The following is an 11,965-nucleotide window of genomic DNA, read 5'->3' on the forward strand; positions in this document are numbered from 1 at the left end:
ATGCAAGTTTCTCCATATGAGTAAAAACCCATCAAGTTTGCACATTCTGCGGAAGCACTGATTCTCATAAATATGCTATAGAAGAACTTGACAATGTTGTCTAAAACTCTATTTGGTGTACTATGAACTTCTAACACCTTATCGTACGATAAAAAGTGTGTAATTTTGTTCTCTTTCCTAATCTAATAATCTCTTCTCCAGATGAACAATCAAAAATAAAAATGAATGTTTAAATGATATATGTATGCACAACATAATCACTCATTCTTCAAAAAACATAACTTACACTACAAGAAAATTGACTTTTTGTGACACTAAAAAAGTGTCACTAAAAGTCAATAATCCGTAGGTAAGAATCTGGCAAACATTGAGTGATGCCCACCCCTAGCGTCAATTATAAAGGGGTGTGGTGCTACGGTATAATAAGTGTCACAATAGCTTTTAGCTACGGGCAAATATTTACCTATAGTCTTAATGAATGTCACTATATCATAGGCCAGTGTTACAAATATTTTTATTTTTACCTACAGTTTTTGTTTTAATAGGTGTCACTAGAACTCTATTAAATAATATTTTTTATTTTACCAAATTATAATAAAATTATAAATTAATTTTTTTATAATTGAAGAATATAATATTGAAATTCAATTACTCAGTAAAAATATTTTACAATACATTTTCTATTATTTCAATTTAAATACGACAAATTAACTTAATATTAAAATTAAACTATTAAATCATTTTCAATTAAATTCAAATATTTCAACATAGTAACAAAATTTCATCACAACAAACAGATATCTAGAAATAACAAAATTTCATCGGTGATCTTCATGAGGCTCAAAAGCATTGATGGAGTCCACCCGACAGAAGTAGTATGTTAACTACTTAGTGATTCAAGCTGGTGAAGTCAGCGAAAGTCTTACGAATGCGACCAAGATTTTCCTGAAACAGAGGCATGTGCAAGAACATAAACGAACTGGGACACACTAAATTAATTTGAAACAAAAATTGCTAATATGCATAAATTATTTCGGACAGAAGTAACATATACGCGAGCAATCCTAATTCGAAACAGCATTAATATATCTTTCACACATTAAAAGACCCAATTTCTTTCACACATGTGCTTTTTGTGTTTCTCTAGTGCAGAAAGAGCTGTTTATGTGTTATTAAAGTACATAATTGTTTTATTCGGGTAGGATGATAAGAAGGTTCTCTGTAATGTGATGTATCTGCTGTCTCTGGAACTTCGAACTGCAACCAAGTGATGCTTTTCAGAAAGGACAACGCATGAATTATTTAGGGAGTCTCTTGGTAGATTTATAGATACATACATAAGAGAGAGAAGAAATACACATTAGTAGTAGAGGAAATGAATCATAAAAAACACAACTTACCAATGATGCATTTCATATCCACCTGAACTAGTTAATTTTATACAATATATCTCAAAGGAACATCTTCATTGATACTAATATGAAGATTATTTTTGTACCAGATGGAGATTTGTACATCTTAACTTTGGTTGAGTTACTCAACCCTACAAAACTGGATTTGTAAGGTGAGGAATATCTCCCACATATAAACACATTTTTAGCCATATCTCAATAAATATGAGACTCAGTACACAAAAACAAACAAAATTACTCAAGACAAAAATGAAAATACAAAGCTTTCAAAGCAAAACATTTGTGACTGTTGTTACCGTTAAATAAGAGCTTTCAAAGCTTCGTACGGTATCAATGTATATATGCCTTCCTAGTATATTGACTTGAACTTTTGTATACAAGCTAAGCATTACTGTTGCCCGAACTGACAACGCCATTCTCGTGAAACCTTAGGAAAATAGGGACAGAATTTTGAGGATCATTGATTATAGCTGCAAGATGAAATGAATTAACATAACCAAGAAGGTAACAAACAGTATACTAAAAATGTGAGAGCAAGATCAGATTCATACTTAAAATCTTGAGTCTACCCCATAAATCTAGTTTCTCTGATTGCGTTAAAGCATTAGGCTGACCCTTTCCCTGCATTAGCCTCTCAAGAAGGTGAGAAACATAGACAGTGCAATAAGTTTAACTAATGTAAAAAAAACAATTCACTGGTAAAGTTGAAGATTCTTACGGGAGGTCCTCCTTCACAAAAATCAACCACACCTCGACCAATTAAATTTCCCTGTAGGACAAGGGAAATTAAAGAATGAAGCATAAAAAAATAACAAAATTCCAAAAATAAGCATATTTAAGATGAATTATGCAATAAGGTTGTTTAACATTCCTTGCAATAAATGAATAAGGAAAGGAAAAGAAGGGGTGCACTGCCATGAACAACTTCAAAATCGACATATGAATAAATGAATATGTGCTGCATATATGATCATTCACTAAAATATCATGATTAAGCCATTTTAAACCAAAATACAATAGAAAAGGCATACCGTTAGGCTAATTTCGTCTCCTGACCTAATCTGAATCTATTCTATATCGGCAACCTGGACCTGTAACATTCAACCATTAAAAGCATCGAATATTAAACAACATTACTTGATCATGAGAGATCTAGAACAAGTTTTGTTTCAGTGAAGATTAATGAAAACCAAAGCAAATTTTTAACTCCTAAACAAGTCGATAAACTTTTCTACAAGATCACACATTTTAATCACTGAATTAAGGACAGAACTAAACAATAACAGTAAGAGTCTTTTCCCATTAGGGGGAAAGGTCAAGGTGACTCATGAGTACTAAGTTATATTACTACTATTACAGGGGGTATTACAAGTGCAATAGTCTTTATGAAATATGTATAAAGCACATAATCTCATGGCATCTAATTCTCAATTCTCAATTATAATAATGTCCAATATTTCATAGTCCTACTACACCATTTTCATATTTGTTTACTACTTGTAGTGCCACTGCTATACACAATAAAATAGAACCAAGTGTATAAAGGTTGAAACTACAAACTAAGACAACAAATTCAGAGAACAATTTAAGTGTACCCTGGTGCATATTACTCCCACTAACCTAACCACCCTCACGAAACTATCACAGGGATAATAAAGAAATAAATATATGGAACAATCAAAACCGTAGCACTAACTAACAGGAACGCGTAGAAAGTTTATGTAATTGGGCTGTAGCAATTCCTCTCGGCCAGAACAAAAACGAATCAAATTGAATAATTGCAATCTTAATTTTCATTTACAGGTCTGATTCTATGAAAGGCCACGGATTACAGGCTTCTGCGCACATTCATAATATTAACTAAATCATATCAAATCAAAAAGCAAGGAAATAACTCATGAACCACTTTCCTACACCAATATTGAATTCGACATAAAAAGGATCTATCAAACAATACAAAGAACAGTATAAACTTTTTATTCAAACAATATACATTCACTACAATATACATTCACTACAGTTCAAGATGGAAAGTAAACAAACATGTTATTCCAAATCTTAAACTTCACAAACACACAATTGAAGAAAGAAAAATTTAATAGTTTATTTCAAAGAAAAAATTAAACACTTACTGAATATTAAAGCACAAAGAATAACTTCATATTAAAGACAAGTTATTCATATACTTTAATCTCTAGTCTCTACCCTGTCATGTTAGAATACTCGAGACTTTAGAATTAATATTTATTAAGATAAATTTTGATAATCTGCAAGTAGCTGACTGTCGCGGGGAAAAATCGTATCTTTTTGTGGGATGAGACACCTGATGCCTTCTTTGGGCTCGAGTGCTCAAAAAAATGATTTTTCTTTTGTTTCGACCAAACTTTTTATTGTTTCCAAAGTAGGAAAAGGAAAAAAGCGGCAATAACCTTAAAAGTGGGGGAGAGATCTTTGGGTAAGAGGGTTGGTTATACAAAGGGAAGGTATTAGCACCCAACGTATCTATAGTACTCTATAGGTTTCTTTGTTATGTCCATTTCATTCTATGCTATTGGGGTTCTGTTGTGAGATAGGTGGGAAACTAAGGTGTTTGTTTGATTATGCTCGCAAAGATCATCACGATCCTCTGCATACATATCCCTTAGAGGAAATCAGAGCATCTGTAGCTCGGGTCTACGGGTGCTAAGGTTTGAATGGTTTGAGGGAGAAGTTTTGCTCGCCAAGGATACAACCTTGTGCGTACGTATTCTCAAAGGGATGTTGAGAAAGTCAGAGTGTCATACCCTAATTTTTGACCCCCCTGAGATGACATATCTTCAGGATTTTCATCAAGTCAAAGCAAGTACCCAGAGCAGCCTGACATTCAATCGAGGGTGTTCAAAGACAAGAAAACTCAGGCAAAGGATCAATCAATAGAGGGATTAGTCTCTAATACAATCATAAGACTCAAAAGCCTCATTATTACACCTATGATTGATTAAGACACCCAGTCATCTAAGTACATGATTACTCAGATCAACAGATTAGGGTTTGGAGCCTATCAAGGACTAAAATCAGGGATCACATTTGGGAAGCCCTAAAAAACCTCAGGGGATCATTCAAAGACATCAATCATCTTCAAATATCTCATATTACAAGATCCACTGGACATTACACCTCAATTCAAAGTCTACAGTCATTATTTTCACATGGTCGACAAATTAGGGTTTTGACCTAATTCACCAAGATAGTTGACTTTTAATCAGGGCATGGATCCAAAACTCAAGACATGATTCAAGAGTCTTTACTACCTCAATATAATCCATTTACATCAATCCTTTGAGGAAAAGATCTTGTTTCTACACAAAAGCCCAAAAATTCACTTTGTCAGGGAAAAGTCAACTGTGAAGGATCATCATTGACTTTTAAGGTTTTTGGTCAAAAAATGACTTTCAAAGATCAATATCATCAATATATGGATGTCAAAGTCATTTGACCAAAGAAATTCAAAGAAATTCATCAAGGAGCAAAAAGTCGGGAATTAGGGTTTTTGAGGGCATGGTGGGAACTCAAAATTTCACCTACACAACTCAAAAAACTTCCAACATGAAAGTTGTAGATCTTGCAAAATAAAACAACATCTTACAAAGGAACTTTTTTCAAAAGATCAATCATTTATGAAGTTTTGGAAATTTTGAAGTTTAGGTCATAAACACTTAGAAAATTTTCTAAGTGTTTTAACCTAGTTTTCATCCAACTTTGGGCTCATTTTTCACAAATTTCCCAAATGATTCTGAAGAAGACATAAACTAATGATTTAAAGTAGATGTTTAGGGCTTTCCAAATTGTGTTCAACCTTCTCCAAATTCAATTTGAGCTAAGAGTTATGCTTGTCCAAAGTTGGCCTCATGAAGTAAAATTATAGGTCATGAGCAAATTGGAACTTTGCAATTTTGTGCATTTTTGCTTCACTAATGGATGCTACACGACCCATAACATGTCTGAAACAATACCATGCATTCATTTTCACCATGCCATGATAATTGAAGAAGATTCCTAAAACAAGAACATGTGATTATGTAATGATTACTTTTGAGAATTTATGGCAAATTGATGAATCACCCAAGGAATCTTCTTACCAACCAATTAGAGCTCACTTTGCATCTGAATTGTCCCCTAAGATCAGATAGAATCAATGGATAGGGGAGGTGGCTCGAAAATGCAATGATCACACTTGGATATTCTTTGAAATTTCTTCATGGCTAAGAAACCAAAACTCTCCCATTAAGCAAGCTCACACTCTCACTCAGTACTGAACCAATTGCCTATAAATAGAGGCCTCATTCTCATTCAGAAAACACACCAAAGCAACCATATTCCTTGCTTTCTCTTTCTCTTCTCATGTTCATTGTTTTTCAAAGTTCTTTGGCAAGAAGAATCGTTTTCTTCAAACCAGAGCTTATCTTTGGAAAGTGAGCATTCTAACATCTCAAGGGAGGTCATTTGAGGTGATCCAAGCACCTGGATCACTTCTGTAAGTAGAGGAACACCATTGTTGCTCTCACTTTGGAGCATTTGCAGTTGGAGGTCCATAGAGTGATTCAGGAGGTTTCAAGTCAAGCCAATCATCCAGGCACACTCCTCAGGTCATAGTGAAGCTAACCAGATGTCTGCAGCTCATCTGTAACTCAAGAATCAACACCCTCCATGCTCACTTAAAGCTGAAATCGAGGGAGGTCCATAGAGCAATTCAGGAGGATTCAAGCTCCAATAAGCATTCAGTTAGCATCATTGAGTCTCAAGGAAGCTATTGAGATCATTCATTCAAACCCAGGTGCTCTCAATCATCCTCACGACCTCCATTTTCAGAGGTAAGTTTCTGAACTTCACCTCTCTAATTTAAGCACTCTTTGTGAAATAGCTCGATTCTATCTTGTTTAGCATCATCAGAGGATTGAAAACCCTCTATCATCATTCATTTATCTTTCAGTATAGTCATTTAATTTGATTTTGAAATTTTAGGGTTCTTCACGATTTCTGGTAAATTAGTTAGATGTAGTTAATATTAATCCATGTTAGTTACATATTCAAAATCGTGAGTGAATTTAGAGCAAGTTTCATGTTTACATCGTTGCAAATAGTTGAGAAACGAGTAAGTTCAGAAATTCAAAAATGGAGAACTTGAGGTTGAAGACGAAGATGGTGAAGCGCGCCATTTTTGAAATCTCAGGGCAAAGTTTATTTTATTTTGAGTGATAGGTGTTTTATAAACGACTGAACAAACTTGCCCCAGTGGCCACACATACGCCCTTAGTCTCATCATGCCTCAAGTCTGGGGTTCGAATCCCCCTCGCCCCAGACTTTTTGCTTCATTTATTTTTCAATGTTTTGCCACTTGTTTGAAAATATAATAAGTTGGATGTGCATCTTAAACAAACTGCGCGCGTAGCCCAGATGGTGGGTGTTTTGGCCAATGACTTGGAGGGCGTGAGTTCAACCCCTCTAGGTGACAAAACCATTTTTTTTATCACTTTTCACACTAAATTTCTTCACAACTTCACACAATCAATTCACCTATCAAATTAAATCATTTTCACTTCATTTTTCATACACCTATTATTTAACATATCTATTTTGTGAATAGTCAAAAAAATCATAAAAAATATTATTTATTTCTTGAATTTTAATTAGGTTTAAAATAGTATGTTTTTAAGTGTTTTCTTAAATACTTTAAATATATATTATCACTTTATTTTAACTTAATCACTTTGTAAATAATTTTATGATAAAACCCTAATTGTTTAGGTCTTAATTAGTTAAAAAGTCTTTATCTTTGCCTTAATTAAGTTGACTTTTGTCAATATTCAAAACTGTTTTCAATCTCTGATTAAACGGATGATTAAGGGTTTCAAACAACAAAACCTTGCATCATTCCAAATCATTTTTCAAATTGCTTTTACACCAGTACTGTAAAGTACTGGGCCTCTAATAGAGTGTAAGTCCCAAAAACCTTCTCTTCTTAGCTTGTTTTCAAAACTGTATTTTCAAAATCTTCTTTCTGTTTTCAAAACATTCTTCTGGTATTTGAAGGGCATTATTCCCGGTGAAACTCTTCAGATACCTATGTGACCTTTGTCCATCTTCACTTCTTCTGTTTTCAAAAACCATTAACTGTTTATCATATATTCAACTGTTATCAACAAAACAACAAAAATTACTGTTGAGGCTCTGTACATACTTCTTCAATGGCCTCCACTCCATCCAGGTTAGGCTTTACAAGCTTTCAATTTACAGTCTTTATTTAAATTACTGTCAAATATAAACTGTGCATATATATTAGTTTAGAACTACGTTTGAGTATAAACCTTAGGACAGTTAAACTATATATATATTATAGGAATATGGCCTAGGATTGAGAATGTCTTCCCGGTGAAGGCTCTTTCCTAATTAGAGATCTGTAGTTCAAACCCCCAAGATGAATTATTCCCGGTGAAACATCTTGGTAAAAACCTTAGAATCCAAATAATAGGACACATCCATCCAAAGAGGAATTATTCCCGGTGAAACCTCTTACCCATTTGCTTAGAGCCAAAATAAGTTCAAAACTACATAGCCTCCTCTTGGGCTTTGTACAAGGACCCACAGGCTTCTTAAAAGCATTTCCAGCTTCCTCTTGAGCTTGTATACAAGGACCCATCAGGTTTCTTATAAACATAGGAACAGGTCTTTAGTCACCTTTTAGCCTACCCTGGTGAGTTTCTTCCAATTTAAACCAGACTTTAAACAAGCTAAGTTTGTCTCAATTTTGCATTGAGTACACCTTTTGGAATGAGAGACATGGACAGTCTCTGTCACCCTTATCTTCATCAATCTTCCTTAGCAGAGTCTAGGATCCATGTTTGATCATCCTCAGCATTGAGTCAGCCTTCATCTTGGGCTTTAAACAAGAAGTCTCCATTAGATAATCTTTCTGCCATTCATTTTCAATAAACCCCTGGAAAGGGTTAGCCTCCAAAGTCAATCAAAATCAACCTCCATTTCAATAAATCCCTGGAAAGGGTTAGCTTCCACACATTCTTTCATTTTTTTTTCCCTGGAAAGGGTTAGCCTCCAAAGTCAATTAAAGTCAGTCAATCATTTCAATAAAAACCCCTGGAAAGGGTTAGCCTCCAAAGTCAATTAATCATTAAATGTCAAAAAAATAAGGATTCATTTCTCTTAGGAGATAATTTCCCCAAAAGAGTCAAAACCCCTGGAAAGGGTCAGCCTCCAAAAAACATGATAAAGTCAGTCTTCTAACAGACAAATTCACCAGCTGAGTCAAAATCCCTGGAAAGGGTTAGCTTCCAAAGAAAAACAGTCTTTCAATAAATAAAACCTCCTCAGTAGAGTCAAAACCAACAAAAATAGTTAGCCTCAACCTTGGGCTTCATACAAGGCACCCAAACAATAAAACTCCCCTGTTAATAGTCAGCCTCAACCTTGGGCATTGTACAAGGCAGATAATAGAGTCTCCCCAGTGAGTTCTTCATCATTCAGTAGCCACAACCTTGGGCTTTGAACAAGGCAGATAAACCATACTTTCATGTGTCAAAGATTCCTAACACCTAGGATCTTTTCCCCTTAGAGTCATCCATACTCAATTCATTTATTTAAGAGTCTGCCACAACCTTGGGCTTTGTACAAGGCAGAAAATAATGTTTTCCCTAGCTAGAGTTAGCCACAACCTTGGGCTTTGTACAAGGAACATAAAATAGAGTCATTCATAGTCTCAAAAATTCAATTATCCTCAGCAGTTAGCCACAACCTTGGGCTTTGTACAAGGCACACAAATAGAGTCTCCCTAAGTAGAGTCAGCCTCAATTCTGGGCTTTGTACAGAACACTAAAATACCCTGTAATTAATCCTCAATAGAGTCATCTCCCAGAGTCAATAATAATTAATTAATCAATCAAAAAGCCTCAAGCTTGGGCCTCATACAAGCCAGCTAAAGTCAAATCTTTTATACAGTAGATAGACATAGCTTATCTCTATAGAGAGATATTTTTACTACTCTACCACATTCAAACAAACAAACATTTCAATTTCAATTTCAATCAAAGTCTCCCATTTAGGACTCTGAAAGACATGCTCTGGCACATCCCCAGACTTGTACACTTTCCCTAATTTGGACGAGCATCTTTCTTTCATTTAAGAGGCATCTGACTGGCATACTTGCACACACAAGTAAGGTCCCCCTCTTGAATGAAATGAATCCAGTTATTCTGTCACTCTTTCAAAATGTTTGTGGTAGAATAGTACAAATACCTCTCTGTAGAGATAATTTCATGTCTCTTTACTGTAAACAGAGATTTAATTCCAAGCTTCAACCTTGAGCTTCAAGCAAGGCACAAAAAAAACAAGTAATTTCCCTAGTTAGTTCCCCGAACTACATTAAGCTCTGACTTCCACTAGGGATATGTAGGCATGAGGTTCACAAGGAATCTCAGCGAGCTAATAAAATACCAAAAATAGTCAGTCTGTCTGTCTGTCTGTCTGTTCAAATCAAATCAATTCCCTCTCCTAACACAAAGGAGAAACTTTCCCAATCATTAGCAGCAAACACAATCACAATGACACAGAGAAGGTTCCTGTAGAGTACTACAGATATGTAGGGTGTTTAAACACTTCCCTATGTATAACCGACCTCCCGGACTCCAGAATTTCTAGTCTAGGTGAAATCCCCACACTTAGCAAACTCCTAGGGTTTAGTTGAGATCTTTTTTTCCCTTTCCTACTCGTAGGACAATAAGAAAGTTCGTGTGATATCGTAGGAAGAACTGAAATAAAATTCATCCCACCACGGGCGCATTCTCCTTCCAAATTTCGCGTGAAGGGTTTAGCGTGCCGTCCTCCCAAGTGAAACGGGGAGGTAAAGAAAACGACACCACAGTAAAAATGGCGACTCTGCTGGGGATATAAGTGTTCAAAACCTTGGTTTTTCATCCAAACCAATGGTTGACCTGTTGCTGGTCCAGCCCCAATGAGGAATTAGGGATGCCAAATTCCCCCTCAAACAAGAAAGGTCCTGCCTAACCTCTGTGTCATTTCATGTGTTTGTTGCATATATATTTGTTTATTTTGTTTATTCTGTATCGGGAAAGGGCTTGATTCCCCCTTGTGGTGAGAAATCCTATACCCGGATTTGAGTGCAACATAAGATAGGATGGAGGATGTCTTCCCGGTGAAGGCCCTCTAATCTTGGTTTCCAAGTCTACTCTTGGGATTTGCCTGGCTGGTTGTCATTAACTGCGCCACTGCATTCCGAGACTGATTTGTACCAGGAGAACCTAGAAACACATTAACCCCACTTAAAGCCTTTTTTTTTAGGACGTAGAGCGGTGATTACGAAAGTAATTGTCACGCAGATACTACACTCAGAGAAAACTCTCTTATAGATACCAGTCAACGTATCTTTAAGGTTGAGCAAAAACTCTGAGACCCCTAGAACCCGTTCTACAGGTACAAAAATCCTTAACCTCAGTTTACCATTGGGGCGGGATTTGCGTTTTGACTTCATGACCACTATACCCTTCAACGCCATGTTTGTTTAAAACTCTTGTGTGTGCATTCATGCATTCATGCATCATTCATTAATAAACAACTAAAAACAAAAAGATTCTTTTTCGAGTCGTTTTTCAAGGAAACTAAATAACGAACGTTTTGAACTTCATAGAAAGAGAGAAACGGAGAAAGGACTTAAGGATCTATACCATGGATTACGGAAGAAAGAGAGCTAGGAAATACACCTTCAAGATTCCCCAGGTCGAGGAACTGGGAAAGCTCGGAAAACTGGTGGTCAACCCCCAGGCTTTCAAGGAGAAGTATGGAAAACTTCTGCCTTTGCTCAATACCAACATTGTGGATGGGATCCTTCCCACCTTGGTACAGTTTTACGATCCAACGTATCACTGTTTCACCTTTCCAGATTATCAGCTCATGCCTATGTTAGAGGAGTACTCTCGTCTGATTGGAATACCCGTGTACGCGCAAGATCCGTACTCCGGTTTGGAAAAGAATCCTGACGACATTATCATTGCTGCAACTACTCCTTTGAACGTAGTCGACATCAGAACTCATATGGTGAGTAGAGGAGGAATTCAAGGATTGCCCTCCAATTTCCTGTTTGATCAAGCTCGGTACTTCGTCAGCATCCAAGATATGAGCGCTTTTGAGGAAGTCTTGGCTTTGCTTATCTACGGATTGTTTTTGTTTCCTAACATTAACGATTTCGTCGACATCAACGCAATTAAGATCTTCTTGATTGGAAATCCAGTTCCAACCTTGCTTGCGGATGCTTATCACTCTGTGCATTCGAGAAACCTGCAGCGAGGAGGATTAATCACATGCTGCGTACCGTTGTTATACGAATGGTTCGTTTCGCACCTGCCAAAGTCTAGCACTTTCTGGAACATGAGGGATGGCCTTTACTGGTCACAGAAAATCATGTCTCTCACTCATACGGACATTGAGTGGTGTAGTCCTGACAACGACGAAACCAAGATCATCTTCAGATGCGGAAATTTCCCCAACTT

General features: G+C 36.2%; 1 protein-coding gene across 1 annotated transcript; it reads right to left on the minus strand.

Moving 5' to 3' along the window:
* Nucleotides 1-718: 718 nt before the first annotated feature.
* On the minus strand, nt 719-3,125 carry LOC131638385 (peroxisome biogenesis protein 3-1-like). The gene is made up of 4 exons (XM_058908943.1): nt 2,131-3,125; nt 1,964-2,033; nt 1,709-1,839; nt 719-945 (listed from the first exon to the last, which is right to left on the minus strand). Exons 1-4 carry the CDS (start codon nt 2,212-2,214, stop codon nt 889-891), a joined length of 342 nt encoding a protein of 113 aa, XP_058764926.1. The 5' UTR covers nt 2,215-3,125; the 3' UTR covers nt 719-888.
* Nucleotides 3,126-11,965: the final 8,840 nt, after the last annotated feature.

The sequence above is a fragment of the Vicia villosa genome, unplaced genomic scaffold, assembly GCF_029867415.1.
Source record: "Vicia villosa cultivar HV-30 ecotype Madison, WI unplaced genomic scaffold, Vvil1.0 ctg.002302F_1_1, whole genome shotgun sequence".
NCBI classification, from domain to species: domain Eukaryota; kingdom Viridiplantae; phylum Streptophyta; class Magnoliopsida; order Fabales; family Fabaceae; genus Vicia; species Vicia villosa.